Source organism: Xyrauchen texanus, chromosome 48 (assembly GCF_025860055.1).
Source record: "Xyrauchen texanus isolate HMW12.3.18 chromosome 48, RBS_HiC_50CHRs, whole genome shotgun sequence".
In the NCBI taxonomy this organism is placed as follows: Eukaryota; Metazoa; Chordata; class Actinopteri; order Cypriniformes; family Catostomidae; genus Xyrauchen; species Xyrauchen texanus.
The window spans coordinates 27,294,731-27,317,548 of NC_068323.1; the positions used below are offsets into that span (position 1 = coordinate 27,294,731).

The window sequence follows — 22,818 nt, forward strand, 5'->3', positions numbered from 1 at the left end:
AAATAATAATAGTAATAATAATTATTATTATATATAATATTTTTATAATAAAAATAGAATTTACATTAAATTACCTTTAACAAGACGTTAATGAGCAATTATAATACTTTTTTGTACTCTGTTGTACAAACAACTTTTGAATAGTTTATCAAAGGAACTACATAAGATATATATTGATATATTTTCTTCTATCTTCAAATATGTTATATATTCTTCTCATATATTTTGTAAATTTTGGGAAGCAGCGTTTCTAATTTGATGACGTTCAGTGACGTCACTAGTTATGTCCAGCATGGAAGCGCACACAGACAGCGGCTGCTCTGCGCGAGCGGAGAGAAAAGCGCAAGAAAAAGCGAAAATAATTCAGCGCGAGGCCCAGAGACAAACAGTAAAGACGGTATGAACATTAAACATTACATGTATAACTCATTAATACCGACTGTAGGCGAATAAATACAATTAAAACAGTGCAGCCGGTAAGAACAGCTAATATTGCTTAGCTAAAATAGTGACGCTGAATCTTATTAAAAGCATGCCCAGGTCATATTTAATCTAAAAATAAAAATAACAGAAACAATGTGTTATATATATAATATTGTTGACACTAAATACGTCATATTTGAAATAATATATTAAGCTTTCAGAATCTTTTTTGTCATTTTGTTGCGTTATTTGTTATTTTTTTTTATCTACGTGTGGTGGCAAATGGGTGATTCTCACGAAACAATGGCCTGGTCCTATTTGTTCCAAAATCTAATTAAATAATTGGTGACTCTTTGCAATAGTAGTTCTTTCGTTAACATTAGTTAATGCATTTGGTATCTCGTTAACAAACAATTAACAATATATTTTTTATAATTTTTATATTACAATACAAATACAACTGTTCATTGTTAGTTCATGTTAGTTCATTGTGCTTTAATTAATTTGAACAAATACAACTTTTGACTATAAATTTTTTTATTATAATGTTGAAATTAACTTAAAAAATGCTTATTCCTAACAATGCTTGTTCATTGTAATTTTGTATTGTTTTATTTTGTATTAACTAATGTTAACAAATGTAACCTTATTGTAAAGTGTTACAAAATAATGTAGACATTTTATTTTGCTTATAAAAACGAGACCTATTTTAGAGCCATTAAGATTTTCTTTTCCATTGTGACATTATTTGGATGACAGATATGCATATTTTACTCCCCAGTTCTCATTACCGTAATTTGATTAAATGTCATTATGACATTCTCTTAGCTGCAATGTGATTTTTTTTTTTTAATTGTTAAGTATTTATACATCATAGTTGTACTCTCTTGTTACTGCCTTTAATTTTCAATGATTTACATTTAAAAATCATTAAACATAAGCATGTAGTATTACTAGTACAGTATTAAAAAAAGGCAAAAAAAAAAGATGGCAATATAGTAATGAGATTCATAATTGAAAACAGTGGGAATAAAAAAAGTTAAACATCCAGGTGTCACGGTAATGAGAATTTTGAGTGGTAAAATGTGCTTAAGTATCCTGAAAATAATGTCACAATGCTAAAGATCTTACTGGTTCATTTCCTTTAAGAAAAACATAATTTCTCATTTCTTTGTATTGATTTGGGGTTAAATATGACCAGGACATTTTCTTGACAGGTCTCATGAGATTCACTCATATACTGTTACCACAGGTTACAAAAACAATAATCAGGTGCACAGGTCAAAACCTGCTGGGCATTATTGCCTGCTGCATCACCTCCAGTGCCTTCAGTCCAGTTGAGTCATTTGCTACATTATGCTGCGAATCATTGTAAAGCTACTTTAAATGTAATAATGTTTTAATCATTATAATCAAAAGCATTATTCATGTCCTGCTCTCCTTGCATGATCATATATGTCATATATGATGAGATGTTTGGGATCATCAAGTGAAATTAACACAGTTAAGTGTGTGTGTGCGTGTATGTGCGTGTGCTTATGTGCGTGGCGCGTGGGATGACAGATCTCCAAGGTCCTACAGAAGTGTGAGGATGAGCGGACGCAGGAGGAGCGTGCACTGCTGCAGCTGCATCAGGACACCGTACAGGAGCTGAACAGACGACAGATGCGCACATACCTGCTCAAGAGAAAACAAGAGGAGGTACATTTCATACAGACTCTTCAGAGATCAATGTGTCGGATGAAATATTTGGCCATTCTGAAATTATCATGCCAGTCCATAACTATACCTGCTTGACAGATTAACAGAAGTCTGTTCTTAGTCTGAGTATACATTCTTGTTTTCAGCTATTTTTGAGTGAATTTTAAGCACATATTGTGTAAAATTATAAAGTAAATTTAATTGAAAATATGTTTTTTACATTTTACATGTATTATTTTATATGTGCAATTTATCTTTTATATACATTGTCTCTTTTCTATAATACATAATTCTATGTTTTATGATAAATACTGTTGATATACAGTATTTTCCATTTTATAAGACTTCCATACCTGCACTCCAGATATCGGACCACTATTACAGAATATAGACATACAGTATGATTGCTACAGTAGACTCTTTTATATATGATGCTAAATGTACTCTGTCTGTTTATTTTATCCTTCAGTCTTTCAATGTCACTGATCTTGTGAATGTGGTTCTGATGGTCACAGGTGTTTGATGATGTTCAGAATCTGAAGACTAAAGTGAAGCAGCTGGCAGGGGCAATACAGCAGGCCAAGCATGTTGTCATCTACACTGGAGCAGGAATCAGCACTGTATGTGTCAGATCATTCATTTCTGTAGGGCTGCTGATATATAGGGTTGTGCCGATGGACGATATCATCGTACATCGTGATGGCTGACCAACATCACGATGTAGAGCCACCATCGTGATGCCACGCCCCCTTTTGCGAGTCTTGCTAGTGTGACTCACTAATCCTAGTCTCTTCTATAGTTAACCTAAAAACTTTGCAGGGATTGCTCTGTAAATTAAATTGAGAATATAACTAATGCATATATGCTATTTTAAATACTGTAGTATATGACGTGTTAGTCTGTGAAAATACCGTGTCAGGCAGGCTACACAAATATTGATTGTTAGCTTCATCTTTTTTTTACATGTCTTACACTGTACATTTAGATTAAAATATTTTATGTTGTAGGCTACAAGAAAATAGCCTTTATTAATTAATTATTAGTAGTTGTAGTGTCTCAGAAAATCTTGCTCATTGTCACATACTCTTGTATACACTGAAGCGGCAGTTTAAGATAAACCCAGACCAGCGAACGTCAAATAACTTTTGTCTGGTTAATACTTTTAAAGAAACATTTCCTTGGCCATAAATCCATAATGTCAAATCAAATGAAAGAAACAAGTTGAATATGAATAACACACATTTATTAAAACATAGAACAACAACAAATAAAACAAGAAAACGGGAACAACACTCAGACCGAAACTCGGCATTAACATTTCACTTATAATTAGCAGCACAATTAACTTCAGCACAGGCTACAAAATAAATTATGTTATTGAAATATTGTAAAGTGGTCATATGAACTACACAAATGAACGTTTAAAAAATAATATGCAAAATCGAATAGCTCCGCAACGGATGGCGAAAAATGCGTAAAGAAGTCTAATATCTTTCACCATAGACCATGTTTAAATTTCGATGTTTCTGGCCAGAAATACCAACATATTCACTTTATCTGGTTTTAATAAGCTGCGGATTGGAGTAACTACACTACCCGCTGGGCTGAAGACACGCTCTGATGGAGAACTGGTAGCACATATGCACAGATAGTTCCGTGCTAATCTTGCCATGAACGGAAACCTTTTGTCGTTCATTTTCCACCAAGTCAGCGTGTCCTCTTCCCCATCAATGGCCATTTCCTGCAGGTACATGGTCATATCTGCCTCGACCTTTTGCTCATCAGTGTGCATGGCTGTGGCTGCTCTCTTCGCAAGAAGGCTGCCCAAAGACGACTTTTTTTTCTTAGGCGCAATATATTAAAAAGCCCAGATGAGTAGGCTACTAATTAGTTGGGCTAGTAAAATAACGAAATTATAGTTTTTCAGTAGAAAAAAAATATCTATGTAAAGAGATATATTAAAATAAAAAGTGCTTAAAAGTGCACAACTCTTCTTAAGTGGAAGAAATATTTTTCCCCTTACGTGCAACCTATTGGAAAGCGCGGATTAGTCAGTTGGGATAGTAAAATAACGAAATTATAGTTTTTAAGTGGAAAATAGTATTTATGTAAAGAGATATATTAAAATAAAAAGTGCACAACTCTTCTTAAGTGAAAGCTAAAAAAAAAAGCTTCACGTGTCGTGCAACCTACTGATAAAGCGCCGACGAGTCATTAGTGGGGTTAGTAAAATAACGAAATTATAATGTGTCATATTTTGAAAATTATATGAAATTATATAACCCGCCCCGCCCCATCGACGATATCATCGTCCATCTCGATGTTTTACTGTCAACATCGTCAACTGCCAATTTAGGGGACATCGCCCAACCCTACTGATATATGTAAAAAAAAAAAAAAATCATGAACTTTCCAACTTAACATATTTTTGTTACTTAAGTATAAATCAGAGATTCTACACAGTCATTACATAAGGAGTGGACTGGAAACTGGTTACGCTCCTTTGGGATCTTAATGGCCAAATGAAAAGTGCATAAAAGTCACACATGTATGTGTGATACTGGTTAATTTTATATTGCCAACAAAATAATACTTTAATAATAATTTACGAGTGTATCGTAAATATTACCCATTATAAAATACACTACCAGTCACATGTTTTGGCTCACCCACTCATTCTTTGTTAGGGGTCAAAATACCCCTATTGTTTTGTTTGTCAAATTTGGCGTCTCTACCTCAAACCCTCTAGTGCCTCGAACTGCCCAAATTTGGACTTGCATTTATGTTAATAACTTTTGAACCCTATGACATAATTTCGTTTGTCCAATTTGCACGAAAATTGGCCTGCATCATCTAGAGGCACTTACGACAAAAAGTTATTCACAGAATTTTGATAAACCATACCGTTTTTGAATGGCGCTTCAACGAATTCGACAAAGATCATACAAAATTGAAATTGAGGCTATATCTCTGCAACACTTTGAGGGACTGGGACGAAACTTGGTATGTGTCATCACCATTAGGCCGTGAGGTTACCTGCTGCGTTTTGGTGCACTGCCCCTTCTGGTCAGGAGATAGCAAAAGCAGATTTTATTTTGGCTTATAACAAGGGCTGCACAATTAATCAAAATAAAATCGAAACCACGATATGGCCTTGTGCGATTATTAAATTGCAAAGGCTGTGATTTAATAAAGTAAATAAATAGTCTGCCATTTTGTATTTACTAATTTACTGTACGTAAACCGCTATAGAGATAGAAAAATTGCTATTTTGGTGTATTACTCTTGAACGCTTTCCTGCATGATAACCATCATGCCCAGATACTAGCTGAACAGTTTCAGAACAGTGCCACATACTGGACAAAAATTCTAAGAACTAGCTATTTTTAGTTATTTTTTAAAATAAACAGGGTTTTTATGATTAAAAAGTTACTTTTTCTAACTCCTCATACACTGTTCATCGGACTCTAACTAAAAACTTGTCACAAAGCTTCTTTTGCTGGTCATGGTGCCAAAAATTGGCTTTACCCCAGTATCGATGCTTGCTATATTTATTATTATTATTGTTTCCACATTTTAGAATCATTTTAGAAAATATGTTGACACCTCAGTGCAGAAGGAAGGGATATGAGGGTTCTCAGGATGCTTGGAACACGTAAATGTCATCTGGCACCAGGTACAAACAGCCAAGAAGGAAAAGAAAGACTTGCATGTGGTTTTCTTGGATCTTGCCAATGCATTCGGCTCAGTGCCTCATGAGGTGCTGTGGGCAGGCTTCAAGTCAAGTCAAGTGAAGTCAATTTTATTTGTATAGCGCCTTTCACAACACACATCGTTTCAAAGCAGCTTTACAGAATATTAGCATTAACAGACGATAAGAACTGTAATGTCTATAAAGTTGATTAATCATCATTGTGTAATTTAGATAAAATACGAATTTTAATAGTGTTTATAAATAATTAAATGATAATTGTATTAATAACCCCAGTGAGCAAGCTGTAGGCTGACTGTGGCAAGGAACACAAAACTCCATAAGATGTAGATTAATGGAGAAAAATAACCTTGGGAGAAACCAGACTCACTGTGGGGGCCAGTTCCCTCTGGCTAACATTATGAATGTAATGTAAATATTAATTATGTATAGGTAAAATCATGGTTTAAAATTATTAAACTAAGTGATAAGGGTCATTGATTAAACATAGATTGTGTTTGAACTGTAAGATTAATGACCAAAGTCTTTGAAGTCCATCTTGATTAATTGCAGAAGTTCACAGATGCAATTGTCCTTGTTAATTGGCTGATGAAGGCTTTTGTTGGCAATTGTTAGTCTAAGTATTTCATTTCAGGATCGTAGTCCATAAATAGACCGAGGTGATGCAGGTTGGAGTTGGCATAATTTCATCGTCTGAAGTCCGTCATAATAGATTGAAGTGATGTTTGGCTGGCACCGGCTGCATTTAGTCATCATTATTCTGCGACATGTAGCAGTGGAGTCCAACATGAAGCAGGAATGGTGCTGGATCCAGCCGGTTCTGGTGACCTCAGGGTAGGAGTCCCGAGGTTGAGACAGGGAAACAAATAAAAAGATGTAAGCGTAGATGCCATTGAATTTATTGCAGAGTTAGAGATCATGCTCAATGTTTCTGGTTTCTGGTTCCGGCAGACTCAACTAAAGCAGCCTAATTGTGGGATAAATTAGGTGTATGCCTGGCTAAATAGATGAGTCTTTAGTCTAGACTTAAACTGAGAGAGTGTGTCTGCATCTCGAACAGTGTTTGGGAGACTATTCCATAGTTTAGGAGCCAAATATGAAAAGGATCTTCCTCCTTTAGTGGATTTTGATATTCTAGAATTTTGCGATCTTAATGAACGTGTTGGAATATAGCGTGTTAGAAGATCACTAAAGTACTGCGGAGCTAGACCATTCAAAGCTTTGTACGTAATTAACAGAATTTTAAAATCAATACGGAATTTAACAGGTAGCCAATGTAACGATGATAAAATGGGGCTGATATGATCATATTTCTTGGTTCTCGTCAGCACTCTGGCTGCTGCATTTTGAACCAATTGGAGTTTATTTATTGATCTTGCTGGCCATCCTCCCAGTAATGCATTACAATAATCTAGTCTTGAGGTCATGAACGCATGAATTAGTTTTTCGGCATCAGCAACCGAGAGCATATGCCTTAATTTAGCAATAGGTGGAAGAATGCTGTTCTACAAACATTTGTAATTTGATTTTCAAAGGACAGATTGGTATCAAATATAACACCTAAGTTCTTTGCTGTTGAAGATGATGTAACAGTACATCCATCTAGAGTCAAATTATATTTTAGTGGCTTATTTTTAGAGTTTTTTGGTCCAATAATTAGAACCTCTGTTTTGTCAGAATTGAGTAGAAGGAAATTTCTGGCCATCCAATCTTTTATTTCATTGATACACTCTGCTAATTTTGAGAATTGTGAAATCTCATCAGGTTTTGAAGAAATATAAAGTTGTGTATCGTCAGCATAGCAGTGGAAACTTATTCCACGATTCCTGATAATATCTCCCAGGGGAAGCATATACATGGAGAAAAGCAGAGGCCCTAAAACTGATCCCTGTGGCACTCCATACTTTACTTTTGTTTGGTTTGACAATTCCTCATTTAAATAGACAAAGTGGTAGCGGTCTGCTAAATATGACCTAAACCATGCTAATGCCACTCCACAAATTCCAACATAATTCTCCAGCCTATTCAAGAGAATGTTATGATCTATCGTGTCGAATGCAGCACTAAGATCTAAAAGCACTAGAAGAGAAATGCAGCCGCGATCAGATGATAAGAGCAAGTCATTTGTAACTCTGATAAGTGCAGTCTCTGTACTGTGATGAGGCCTAAATCCTGATTGAAATTCTTCATATATACTATTTCTCTGTAGAAATGAACATATTTGGGAGGATACTACCTTTTCTAGTATTTTTGACATAAACGGGAGATTTGAAATCGGTCTATAATTAGCAAGTTTTCCAGGATTAAGTTGTGGCTTCTTAATTAGCGGTTTGATAATTGCCATTTTAAAGTTTCTTGGGACATGTCCTAAGCATAGCGAGGAGTTAATGATATTAAGAAGAGGTTCTGATATTACAGGAGATACCTCTTTTAAGAGCTTAGTTGGTATAGGATCTAACAAACAAGTTGTGGCTTTTGATGTTTCGATAAGTTTTGTTAGCTCTTCGTGACCTATGATAGCGAAGGATTGAAGTTGCACATGAGGGAACTTATTCAACACTGTTTTCTGAGGTGCTATGACAGATGATTGCATAATTCCAATTTTATTTCTGATTATTTCAATTATATCTGTAAAGAAATTCATGAAGTCATTACTCTTGAGCTGTGACGTAATATCTGGTTCGGTTGAGGCTTTATTCCTAACCAATTTAGCCACAGTACTGAATAAACATCTAGGATTGTTGTGGTTATTTTCTATGAGTTTACTAAAATATGCTGACCTGGCAGCTTTGAGTGCGTGTTTGTAGCTACAGACACTATCCTTCCATGCACCCTGAAATACTTCTAATTTTGTATTTTTCCACATGCGCTCCATTTTCCGAGCTGCTCTCTTGAGAGCATGAGTGTGATCATTGTACCATGGTGCAGGGCTTATTTCTTTAATTTTATTAATCGAAGTGGGGCGACAACATCAAGGGTGCTAGAGAAGACTGCATTTAAATTTTTTGTTATTTCATCAAGTTCTTCTGGGCTTTGGGGTTTATTGAGTATATGAGATAGATCTGGAAGAGTATTAGTGAAGTGATCTTTAGTGGTCAAAAGAATAGTTCTACCTGAACGATAGCGTGGTGTAGATTGAGTAACATTAGCTGATTGCAGCATGCAAGATACGAGGTAATGATCCGAGATGTCATCGCTCTGCTCCAGAATTTCTATATTATCAACATCAACTCCATATGAAAGAATTAAATCTAGCGTATGATTATGGCGATGAGTTGGTCCTGTTACATTTTGTCTGACTCCAAGAGAGTTGAGAATATCGGTAAATGCTAATCCCAATGTATCATTTTCATTATCTATGTGAATGTTGAAGTCACCAACAATTAAGGCTCTATCTACAGTAACTACAAGATCTGATAAAAAATTTGCAAATTCACTAAGGAAATCTGAATAAGGCCCGGGTGATCTATACACTGTAGCAAGGGTAAAGGATCGACAGAGATTTTTTATTTATATTTGTATTTGACGGTGTCACATTAAGCATTATTAGTTCAAAAGACTTACATTTATATCCTGTCCTCTGAGTAACACCAAAAACTTCACTGTAAATTGTAGCAACACCTCTTCCTCGACCCTTCAGACGAGGTTCATGTTTATAACAATAACCTGGGGGAGTAGATTCATTTAAACTAATATATTCATCCGGTTTAAGCCAGGTTTCAGTCAAACAGAGCGCATCCAATCTATGATCTGTAATCATTTCATTGACAATTAGTGCTTTGGTAGCAAGAGATCTAATGTTTAGTAGCCCTATTTTTATATGATGTTTATTTTTAATTTGTTTGTTTTGTTCAAGTTTGACCTTAATCAAATTTTTTCTAAATGATTTAGTGAGGGTATTGTGTTTGGTAGTTCGGGGAACAGACACAGTCTCTATGAGATATCTAGGTGATACAGTCTGTATGTGTTGTAGTTTATGTGACCTGTGTAACATCTCATGGGAGCTAGCAGACGTTCGGATTAACCAGTTTGTCTGCTTCCTGACCTGGGCCCCATTTAGTCAATTAATATCATTATTAAGTCTATGAGCCAAATTACTAGAGAGGAGAGCGGCACCTTCCCTGGAGGGATGGAGTCCGTCTCTCTTTAGCAGGTCAGGTCTACCCCGAAAACCTTTCCAATTGTCTATAAATCCTATTTTATTCTGCAGACACCACTCAGACATCCAGCCATTCAGTGACACTAATCTACTATAAACCTCGTCGCCACGACGAGCTGTGAGGGGACCAGAGCATATTACGGTGTCTGACATCGTTTTTGCAAATTTGCACACCTCTTTAACATTATCTTTAGTGATCTCTGACTGGCGAAGCCGGACATCGTTAGTGCCGACATGGATAACAATTTTAGAAAATCTACGTTTAGCATTAGCCAGCACTTGTAAATTTGATTTGATGTCAGACGCTCTGGCCCCCAAAATGCAATTAACAATAGTGGCTGGAGTCTCTATTTCCACATTCCTTACAATAGAATCACCGATAACAAGGGCTCTTTCAATATGATTCTCAGTGGGTGTATCACTGAGTGGGGAGAATTTATTGGAAACCCTAACAGGAACAGGAGAGTGGTGTCTCTTTGCTGAACGAGTATGCCGCTGAGACGTCACCCAAATGCCCTGCTGCAGGGGCTCTATAGCGGAACCAAAGTGTGTGTGTTGCTCTCTGTACTGCCCGCATCCGAAACAGTATCTACCGGCTTCTCTTTCTCACTGACCTCTACTAGCGTTCGGATGCGAGTCTCTAACTCATTAACCTTCTCCGTCAGCCTGACTAATTCCTTACATTTATCACAAGTGAATCCCTCACTGCTGACGGAGGAGGCTATTTTAAACATGTGACATGCAATGCATGAACAAATAACATGAGCCGATGCCATGACTTACCGCAAATTGTTCGTTGTTCCTGAGCGGTGAGGTTTTTGAGGTTGATTTGAATCCCTCACAAAATTGTTTGTTGTTGGTGGTGGTTGTTCTTGGTAAGCGGTGCTTTGAGATCGATGCAATAATCTGTGTACCGCAGAGGAGAAAAAACGGGTGCGCGCTGAAAAAATACACGCAGTTTAATCGCGATAAAAATAGAACGCGGATACAGGTGGAATATGCGCGCAGTTGAATCCCGATAAGAGAATAATACGGGAAGACCTGATGCATGCTTAAAAATGGCAGATGTTTAAGGATTAAAGGCTACAAACACAGACTCTAGCTAGGTGTCAGCAGCAACCGGTAAAATACACGCAGATGAAACGGGAGAAAAAGCGGAAGAATCTGAAACGCGGTAAAATGACAAAGGATATAACTATGAACGACGCGGTACAATGACAAAGGATAACTATGAACGATGACTATAACGTTGAACGTATGAGAATAAGCAGTGCTAAGCAGGCCACAAACAAACTCTCGTGCAGCGTGCTGTGCCGTCAGCAACAGGAAGTCCAGTTCAACTTCTTCCAAGTCCCAGAGGGCATCAAAAGGCTGGTCAAAGCCTATTTCCAGGACCTCCAGTTCTGCGTTACAACTCAGGCTAGTACAACCGCCTGGCAGCACTTGGAGATAGGCATAATGGCGGGCTGCACCATCTCCCCACTGGCCTTCACCATGGCAATGGAGTTAATAATTCGGGCATCTCGATGGGTGGTTGGAGGGGAACGTCTGAAGAGCGGGCTGCTGTACAAACTCCAGGGAAACATCAGATGGGCACGAATGGAGATTAAACCCAGCAAATCCCGCAGTATCTCCATTGTCAAGGGCCAGATCGTAAATGAGAGGTTCCACATCAATGACGAGCCGATACCAACTATCCTGGAGAAGCCCATAAAAAGCCTTGGTTGGTGGTACAACACAGAGCTCAAAGACGCTGAACAGGTGGAACAACTAAAGCAGGATACCATCTGTGGCCTGAAGCAGATAAACAGCACTGCTCTCCCAGGGAAACTGAAGCTCTGGTGCCTCCAGTTTGGACTGCTCCCCCGCCTCATGTGGCCGATTTCCATCTATGAGGTCACCCTATCCCACGCCAATCAGTTGGAGCGATTGGTGAATGTGCAGGTGAGAAAGTGGCTTGGGCTACCCAGATGCCTCAGCAGCATAGGACTGTACGGCAATGGACCCCTCTCTCTGCCAATCTCTAGCCTGGTGGAGGAGTACAAATGCTCTAAAGCAAGGCTCGAAATGACCCTCACAGAATCCCGGGATCCCTTCGTCAGAGGGACTGCTCCCGCCTTAGCCACAGGGAGGAAGTGGAGGCCAGGTGTAGCAGTGGCACAGGCAAAGTCCGCTCTGAGACACCGGGACATAGTGGGCCAAGTCCAACAAGGCAGAGGGGGGCTAGGGTTGGGAGCATCAACACCCACATGGCAGAAGGCTACTCCAGCTGAACGTCGGCATCTGGTGGTTGAGGAGGTGTGCCACCAAGAGGAAGCGGACAGGTGTGCTAGAGCGGTGTCCCAAGCCAAACAAGGCCGCTGGATGAGGTGGGAAGGTGTGGAGAGGAGGAAGATCACTTGGAGTGAGCTGTGGAACATGGAGTCCAATATGCTGAGCTTTACCATCAGAGCCACATATGATGTCCTGCCCTCTCCAACCAACCTACATCTCTGGTTTGGAGAGAATCCAGTGTTCAGCAACCCTGAAACACATCCTGGTGGGCTGCAAGACCAGCCTTACGCAAGGCAGATATACCTGGCGCCACAACCAAGTGCTGAAGTGCCTGGCTGCTACACTGGAGAGTAAGAGGGTAACTGTCAACGCCATGCCCCAGGAAGCCCAGACTACCATCCGGCAACCAACATCCTTCATCCGGGAAGGGGAGAAACGGTCGATCAATCGATTGCCTCCAGACTCATGCCCACTAAACACAGCTGGGGACTGGGAAATGCGGGTAGACTTAAATCAGAGGCTCACCTTCCCGCCCGAAATTGCAGCGACCAACCTGCTCCCAGACCTGGTCCTTTGGTCCAAATCCTGTCAAAGTGTCTACATAGTGGAGCTGACAGTCCCGTGGGAGGAAGCCATCGATGAGGCATTTGAAAGAAAAATGTTGCGATATGCAGAGTTGGCTGCCGAAGCAGAGGACCGGGGATGGAAGGTAAACTTGCATCCAGTGGAAGTGGGCAGCAGGGGCTTTGTAGCTAGTTCCACCACAAGGCTACTAAAGGAGGTTGGAATCAGAGGACAAGCTCAGCAGAAGACCATCAAAGACCTTGCAACTGCTGCCGAAAGAAGCAGTCACTGGCTGTGGCTGAAGCGGAAGGAGACTGTATGGGCTGCCAAGTGACCTCATGGAGCCTCCGGTGCGACAAACACCCAGATCTGATCAGCCTGTGGGGGGCCAGCCTCGGGTGAGGGTGTATTGTGATAAAAGGCTGAAACACCCAATGAGGCCGGGGTGCACAACTGAGGATGTGTTGTATTGGAGGCACCAGGTGGTCATCCCCCAATCCAACCCCACCCAAGAGGACATCTCCAACAACAGCGATTGCTGATTATCAAGGGATTTTTAACATCTAGTCCTAGTAAGCATACTAAGAATCATATTATAATAAATCATCAAATCTATGAAATAACAAAAATCTAAGTATGGGAATTATATTGTAGCCAGAACACGTTAATAAACACATCAAAACTATTTTGTATTTGACAAACTCTGCACAATCTGATCATTCTCTGTGGAATGGTTTTAAATAGCATTGAAGGAGTTCCCATGTATCTTGGACACTTGTTCACTGTGTTTCCTTCACTATCCACTCCAACTCATCTTAAAATAAATATGAATAATAAAATAATAATCATACTTCAGAACCATTTATATATGACTGCACATCTGTTTTTAAGCATTTAAGTATTGTTTTTCAAGAATAAAAGGTTTTAGGAAATATAAATTCAGCTGGTCAAACTTTTGACTGGTATTGTATATCTCTGCAACTGTGTTGGTGCTGTTTTTAATATGTAGGTTCATCAAGTTTGTGTTTTCTGATGTCGTCTTCAGGCTGCTTCCATCCCAGATTATCGGGGTCCCAATGGGGTTTGGACTCAGCTGCAGAAGGGCCGATCTGTGAGGTGAGGGATCTAGTTTGTATAAACTTGACATTGACCTTCTCTGTCTAGAAATATGAATGTTTAATACTTTATATAAGTGCTGGGTTTTGTTTATGTATTTATTTTTCAGCAATATTTGGTTTGTTCTGTTGCCATATGCTGATATCTGTCTGTCTGTCTGTGTGTGTGTATGTTTGTCAGTATATCAGACTTGAGTCGAGCTGAGCCCACTCTTACACATATGTGCATCTGGATGCTCCACAAAATGAAAATAGTGAGTGATGTCGCACACAGCTGAAACACGTGATGTAAATGATCAATTCTAGAATCAGAATAACAGTTTGCATTGTTGCAGGTCCAGCATGTGGTTTCACAGAACTGTGACGGTCTTCACCTGCGCAGCGGACTGCCCAGACAAGCTCTCTCTGAACTTCATGGAAACATGTTCATCGAGGTTTGATAATATATGTATTAATTTATCCATCAGTCTTGACTTTAAAAGATGTTCGAAATGGCATCCACTCCAGCAACAACTAAACTCATCAAAAAAAGAAACGTCCTGTCACTTTCAACTGCATTTATTTTCAGAAAACTTGACGTGTAAAGATTAAAAAACTAAGACATAAATTGAACAGGTTTCACAAACATGTGACTAACAGAAATGAAATAATGTGTCCCTGAACAATGGGGGGGTCAAAATTAAAAGTTACTGTCAGTATCTGTCAGTACTGCGTTGCATCTCTTCCTCCTGGACTGCACTAGATTTGCCAGTTCATGCTGTGAGTTACCCCACTCTTCCACCAAGGCACTTGCAAGTTCCCGGACATTTTTGGAGGGGAATGGCCCTAGACAGACGTGCTCAATTGGATTGAGATCCGGGCTCTTCGCTGGCCATGGCAGAACACTGACATTCCTGTCTTGCAGGAAATCATGCACAGAACGAGCAGTATGGCTGGTGACATTGTCATGCTGGAAGGTCATGTCAGGATGAGCCTGCAGCTAACCCTACCATAACCCTAACATGAGGGAGTAGGATGTCTTCCCTTTAACGCACAGCGTTGAGATTGCCTGCAATGACAACAAGCTCAGTCCGATGGTGCTGTTACACACCGCCTCAGACCAAGACAGACCCTCCACCTCCAAATCGATCCCACTCCAGAGTACAGGCCTCTGTGTAATGCTCATTCCTTTGACGATAAACGCAAGTCCGACCATCACCCCTGGCGAGACAAAACGGTGACTCGTTAGTAAAGAGCACTTTTTGCCAGTCCTGTCTGGTCCAGGGAAGGTGGGTTTGTGCCCATAGGCGACATTGTTTCTGGTGATGTCTGATAAGGACCTGCCTTACAACAGGCCTACAAGTCCTCAGTTCAGCCTCTCAGCCTATTGCGGACTGTCTGAGTACTGATGGAGGGATTGTGTGTACCTGGTGTAACTCGGGCAGTTGTTGTTGCCATCCTGTACCTGTCTCGCAGGTGTGATATTCGGATGTACCTATCCTGTGCAAGTGTTGTTACACGTGGTCTGCCACTGTGAGGAAGATCAGCTGGCCTTCCTGTCTCCATGTAGCACTGTCTTGGGTGTCTCACAGTATGGACATTGCAATTTATTGACCTGGACACATCTGCAGTCCTCATGCCACCATGCAGCATGCCTAAGGCACATTCACGCAGATGAGCAGGGACCCTTGACATTTTTCTTTTGGTGTTTTTCAGAGTCAGTATAAATGTCTCTTTTGTGTCCTAAGTTTATATAACTGTGACATTAATTGCCTACCATCTGTAAGCTGTTAGTGTCTTAACGACCATTCCACAGGTGCATGTTCATTAACTGTTTGTGGTTCATTGGAAAACATTGTTTAACTTTACAATAAAGATCTGTTAAGGTATTTGGATTTTTACAAAATTATCTTTAAAATACAGTGTCCTGAAAAGGGACATACGTTTTTTTGCTGAGTTTATTCGGAATATTGCATGCTCCCTCATGACTGCCAGATGAGTCTTAGGAATGAATGGAAATTCTTCACCAACGGATGTCCATCGTGCAAAATTAACGATTGTGCAGACTCCCATTGAGATTATATTCTGACAACCCTTAGAATACCATGCTCAACCACCTACAAGGAATATCATCCAGAAATCCTTGCATTACCCTAACCAAAGTGAATACTGATTTATGTGAGTGGTGGTGGTGTAGTGGTCTAAAGCACATAACTGTTAATCAGAAGGTCGCTGGTTCGATTTCCACAGCAACCATCATTGTGTCCTTGAGCAAGGCACTTAACTCCAGGTTGCTCCGGGGGGATTGTCCCTGTAATAAGTGCACTGTAAGTCGCTTTGGATAAAAGCGTCTGCCAAATGCATAAAAGTAATGTTAATGTTATGCTGTCCATCAGAGAGCACTTATAGCTGTTTGTAAATGTTTTAATAGTTTGACATCTACGTGTAACAGTGTAAATACTTCTGACCCCCTGTACTCTCCATCTGTCACACAAGGTGTGTGTTTCCTGCACTCCAGCATGCGAGTTCATCAGATTGTTTGACGTGACGGAGCATACAGCTCTGCATAGACACGGTACCGGTCGTCTGTGTCCACACTGCAAAATGGAGCTCAGAGACACCATTGTGCATTTTGGTGAACGTGGCACCCTGGAACAACCACTCAACTGGACGGGAGCAGCTGAAGCCGCACAGCAGGCTGATGTGATCCTCTCTTTGGGATCCAGTTTAAAGGTGAGGAGGGGAAACATGCTGATTCCAAAAGATTGTGGCAGGTTTCAGCTTGTTTAGATTCCCATCATTAACAGTGCATTAGTAGAAACTAATTTTATTCTAATGTGTCCCAGTTGTACCACGGCTACTGATTTATATGTCACTTGGCATTGCTTAAACCCTGAAGTTGCAAAGGATAGATTTAAACTGCCAACCACTGATTTATAATATAGAACTGGATTGCTGATGACGTCAAAAGAGTGAAGCCACTGCACCAACATTTTGCTATGCCTAAACATTCCATGGTGCCAATTGACTTAATAAAATTCTTCTGTTTTCAACGAGTAAACATTAGTCATTCAATCACTGGTTTTATATCTGAAATCTGCCTGTATATTCCTACCACATGTAATTTATTTATTTAAAGGCTTATTTATGTAATTTATTTATTTTTCCTGTTTCTTGAAAGCCTGAGCGAGTTATGTATATCTATATCAAACAGTATCCACCTCTAAGAAACTTTAGTGACAAACAGATCAGCTGAATGTAAACAAGTTCACTGAAACTGATGTAAGATACAAACAGACATTTGCAAACATCCAAGTGTTTATTCAGATTTCATTAATGTTAATGTTTTTAATTCTGTCATCAAAAAGTGACTTTTTCTCACGGTCACTTGAATTAGAGCACACACACTATCTCTGTCACACACAGGGAGGCATGTAGAGCAAACTGGTTCAAATTAAACTGATACGCTAGGTTTAAATGGCAAACAAAAACGTCATTTATGACATGAATCCATGTCTGACTACAGCGAGCATTTCAATATGAAAACGGGCATATCACAAGCATTTTAGGAGAATAAAAAAACATTTGGACCTTTTTTAAGGACCCTCTGGGAGAAAGGACGTATTGTCACCAAAAATCAAGCAAATATTACAGCTTTTCCTACTTGCATTACAACTTGTGGACAGATTTGCCACTTCCGACTCTCATATCCAGAGGTCGTAGATGGTAAAACGGGGGAATTTTCACCAGTCAGTCATTGATGCTCTATGACAAATTGGGCACACAAAGAGGCTGCTCAAACCCTTCCGGTGACTTCACCTCCTGCTGGCTGTTTACCATTGCGTCAGCAATCCAGTTCTACATTATAAATCTGTGCTTCCAATACATAATAGCGGTGAGAGATTTAATGCTAAACGCACAACCATTGACCATCTAATGGGACCACCATCTCCTCTGCTGTAGGTAAAGGCTCTTTTTGAATGAATTGTTAATTTAAACCAACCAATACTGATAAAATTTTTCTTTTCATTTCGTCATATACAATTAGTCATTTATTTTTAATGCAGTTGATAACTAGTCAAATTAAAAGCATAATTCTGATCAATGCTAAATACTATTCATTATGTGAAATGTGTATTTAAGCAGTGTTTTTTTTACTTTTATAAAAATTATTGTAATAATTCTTATTTTAATTAGAAATGTTACGTTATACAGCACATTCAACAATTACACGTCTGATAAGATTTTGTCCACTTTTCAATAAAGAACCTACAATTTTTTTTAAATATAAACCAACCAGGTATCACTTCATGATAATGTTCAATAACAAGAATGTACATTATAATATTTAAAAATGTGTGCAGCTAATATCATGTGTTGTCTTTCTCCATAAGGTGTTGAAGAAATATTCCTGCTTATGGTGTATGAACAGACCAGCAAATAAAAGACCAAAATTGTACATTGTGAATCTGCAGGTGACATCTCTTTTCATAACGCCTATTTATTCTTCTGTTTTCCATCATGTCAAAAAACACTTTTTATGAACATTATTTAGCAGTCCTAAATACTGATGTCTTTTTTTTTTTATCATAGTGGACTCCGAAAGATAACTTGGCTACTCTGAAGATTCATGGGAAGTGTGATGCTGTAATGGGTCTACTCATGGAGGAGCTGGGCTTTGAGATTCCAGTCTACAACAGGCAAGACCACGTCTTAAGAAATATAACACACAATATATTTACCTACGATACTGTTAATTAAGTGTTAAGGAATGAGAGGTTGTGTTGTTAGGCACGAAACACAGCATAGTGTCTAATTTTTTATAAATGTTAAAAATATTTTCATTTCATTAAACTTTAAAATGTTTCAAATTACATTCATTTAAATGTTATTTAAAAGAATAGTTAACCCAAAAATGAAAATCCTCAAATTTTCCACTTACCCATGATGCTATCCCAGATGTGTATGACTGTCTTTCTTCAGCAGAACACAAATGTTGAAGCTTTGTAGGTCATTATAATGTAAGTAAATGGTGCCTTCAGGCTGCTTGCTATTTGATGTTCCAAAAGGCATATTTAGGCAGCATAAAAGTAATCCACAATAAATGCCTTCTGAAGCAAATCGAAAAAATGCCTTTTGGACCGTCAAATAGCCAGCAGCCTGATGACACCTGTTTACTTACAATGTAAGTACCTTCAGAGCTTCAACATTTTTCTAAAACTCTTAATTTGTGTTCTGTTGAAGAAAAACGTCTCTGGTTACATGTGTAACCCTTGTTCCCTGAAAAAAGCGGAACGAGATGCTGCGCTGCTAAGCGCTATGGGGAACAATCCTAGTTGTGACCAAGCTGTGAATAATGTGTGTAACACGTCAATGAACATTGACCGGAATTTATAGCCTCGGCTGATGTAATCATTAGATGCACCTGAGGCCAGGCTATAAATGGATGCGTCACCAGGTGTCGTCAGATACTTCTTTTTGAAGAGCAGTCCTGGGACGTCCCAGTGCGGCAAAGAAGTGCAGCATCTCGTTCCGCTTTTTTCAGGGAACAAGAGTTACACATGTAACCCGAAACGTTCCCTTTACAAAAAGCTTCACTATGATGCTGCGCTGCTAAGCGCTATGGGGAACGCAATACCCACGGCGCCGCACTGGGGGCTGTCCGGACCCCTACGGTTGTGCAGTGTACTCACAAAAATGCGAGAGGTCTCATGAGCTTGAGATATCGACTCAAGGGCATAAGAGCCCGGAGTGGCAGAACATCCAAACTATAAAAATCTAATGAATGTGTGCGGAGAGGACAACCTGCCGCATCACAAACTTGCTGCAGAGGGAGACCTCTAGCCAAGGTTTTAGAGGTGGAGAGCCCTCTGGTAGAGTGCGCCCTAAAACCTACTGGCGAAGCTTGACCGCGCGTCTCGTAGGCTCGGGCAATAATGAGGATGCCTCTTAGAGGGCACCCCGCCCACCAAGCTGTGGCAAAGTGTAGTGGCCAAATAGAACCTGGCAGTGGCGAGGCAAGTGCCCGCTGACAGTTCTTTCTACAGAAAATCCAGAACTGAAGCAAACTGGCAGTTACCTGGTTCTGTAATATGAACTTTAGTAGAAGGAAACGCATGCAGGCGCATTTGTGCTATGTATACATCATCACGATCAGCCCCCCCGATGGTAGAGGAGACATTGTGCTATCAACAGAGGCGAAGAGGGCTTCTTCTGCCCTGAAAAATCTAACCAGATCAGTTCCAAGTGGAGGGAGCCCTAGCACTTGAAATAGTCTCGATAACCTCAACGATTAGGTAACCTCAACCTAAAACCCTGTGAACCTCATTTGGTACCCTTAGGGGCCAGACATGAAAGGTTTCACAATTCGGGCCAAGGATGAGGAGGTCCTCCCTGTTCGGAATCGGCCAAGGCGAGCCGTCGAGGAGAGGAATTAACTCCTTGCTGGTGAACATTGCCAAGACTCCCGGGAGCAGAGAAACCGGGGAAAGATGTATGTGTTACCCATTCTGGGTCATGTATGTGTCTTAACGTCCAGACCCAAGGGGGCTGGGTGATTTCAGGGAGAAGTAGAGGAGACATTGCGCTATTCATAGAGGCGAAGAGGTCCTCTTCTGCCCTAAGATCTGGAAGTGGAAAAAGCCTGGCATTTAACCTCTTCCCAATCCTGTAAAATTAGCCTAAAACGCCTAATCAAGGCATACCCAAAGTAAATTTAAAGCTGTTCTTGAACCATTTGGAGTACATGCATGGTTCATACTCTGAAGTTTTTTCCCCAGCAGTCAGAATTACTGTAAGTGCTACTGATTCTGAGTAATAGAAGTTTGAACACAATGAAATAGAAGTTTTTTTTTTCCGCCTGAAAATTTTTTTGCATACAGATGCCTGCAGATGACTATAACTTGTAGCTATTAGCTTGAGAACACAATGGGATCACAGCATGAAGCCTTACCTAGTCCAAGTTCAAATTTTAGAACAATACCATAAAAAATGAATATTTTACACATGTTTTTCTAAGGGTACACCCAGGCGTTTTACAAAAGTGCCTTTTGGATACTCCAAAAGGACCCTTTGGTAACCTAGGACAAAAAGGCTCCTACTTTTGAACGCTTCAACGTACAGTCATAATTTTGGGCTCTAATGAAAGATGACACTTAGAGCTATCATATTCCATATCCAGATCCACTATTAGTTTTGCTGACACAGAGTAACTGATGCATAAACACATTAGAGTGCCTTTTCCCTTCTTGAAACTAAATGTTGTGCATATAAAAGAGTCAAAACTAGTGCTATGGTGGACAATTTGTTTATATAAAAAATACACAACAAACTATTTACATGAATTTTTACACAAAGTATTTACAAACCATTATAAAATTGTACATGTTTCTAGCAACATGCCAGTCATTGTAGCAGTCACATTTGGGTACAAAGCACAAAGGCAGAACACAGGAAGAGTACTTCACTGGTGTCTTTGCATGACACTGCCTGCACTTCAGACGACCAGCGGTGCAAGATTTGGTGATGTGCAACGGCCTGTGATCTGCTCTTCGTGGAGCAGGAGATACGGGTCTGGCTGTGGAGTGAGACCCCAACTCTGCCAGCTCCTCAGCAAGGGTCTCTCTGAAAGCCCTCCTCTCTTGATGAGGTGCTGTCCTGCTGCTCCACTTTATGTGGCCGCTTGCTGAGTGGGGAGAATAAATAAATGTAATTTACAAAGCTAGACACAACTTTTCCATCTTTTCTGTATTATATATATATATATATATATATATATATATATATATATATATATATATATATATATAGTTTTTCTTTTCGAGTGTGTAAATATGCATTATTGTATGTATATTTACTGTAAATACTGTATACTTTGCCAATGTACTATGGAACAAAGAGATGGGCCTACACCTCCCCCATCAATTCAGCATTGTAACAGATAGATGGGCCTACACCTCCCCCACCTCCCCGCATTGTAACAAAGAGACTCTCAAACACAACATATATTCTTATTTTCAACTTATATTTATATATATATATATATATATATATATATATATATATATATATTTATTTCAGTCCATTTATATATATATATATATATATATTTACAGTAAATATACAAAACATCTATATAGCATGTCAATAGATCTGAAACAAACAATGAACTAAAACCTCACACACGCACATACAAATACAAAAAACATGCACAAACGGTTCAAACACTCACTGAGGAAACACACGACAAAGGGTAATTACAAAATGTGTTCATTATTCAAACTAAAGCTTATTTATGCGGAATATACAGTAATATATGTTATAAAACACAAGAAAACACTTACTTGTCCAGAGCCATGTCTCATCTCTCCATATTTCCTCTGCCTCCAAATCATCCGTATTGTTTTCAGAAATTTCATCTCCAAACTCAGAATTTTGGCAATGAATGCCTTCTTATATCACATCCTGGGGTGAAAATCCTGTTTTTCGCGTCCGTTTCACCATATTTAAATCGACAAATGTGTAAACAGTTCCAAAACAGCTCTCCAATATTTTTACGCGCAGACGCACAAAACACTGGGTAATGGCAAGGCAATTTTGCGCACACACATTTCAGAACCATCCTGTAATCTTCCGACTAAAGCTGCATATCACTGTTTTCAGAATTTCATTGGCTATCACGATGCGTCAGTCATTTCCACTCTTCGATGTAATTGGTTTGATCAGTAAACAAAGGAAAGTGGGTATGCCCTTACATTCGACACAGACTGTGGTTGGGTATTGAAGGCTTTGGACAGGACATGGAAGCTCCTATTGGGTCAAATGAGGTGTCAATCGAAAGGTCAGAGTGCGTGCTTCCATTTTGATACCGGATATAGGAAATGTTTACATCT

The 22,818-nt window shown here is 39.4% G+C and overlaps 1 protein-coding gene across 1 annotated transcript in view; it reads left to right on the forward strand.

The window, feature by feature from the left end:
• Nucleotides 1-292: 292 nt before the first annotated feature.
• sirt7 (sirtuin 7) overlaps nucleotides 293-22,818 on the forward strand; it is a 29,692-nt gene continuing 7,166 nt past the window's right edge. The window contains exons 1-9 of the mRNA XM_052121707.1: nucleotides 293-397; nucleotides 1,987-2,124; nucleotides 2,640-2,744; nucleotides 13,879-13,949; nucleotides 14,130-14,202; nucleotides 14,284-14,382; nucleotides 16,424-16,660; nucleotides 18,322-18,402; nucleotides 18,521-18,627. Coding sequence (XP_051977667.1) covers nucleotides 293-397; nucleotides 1,987-2,124; nucleotides 2,640-2,744; nucleotides 13,879-13,949; nucleotides 14,130-14,202; nucleotides 14,284-14,382; nucleotides 16,424-16,660; nucleotides 18,322-18,402; nucleotides 18,521-18,627 — 1,016 coding nt within the window. The remainder of the gene's footprint in view (nucleotides 398-1,986; nucleotides 2,125-2,639; nucleotides 2,745-13,878; nucleotides 13,950-14,129; nucleotides 14,203-14,283; nucleotides 14,383-16,423; nucleotides 16,661-18,321; nucleotides 18,403-18,520; nucleotides 18,628-22,818) is intronic.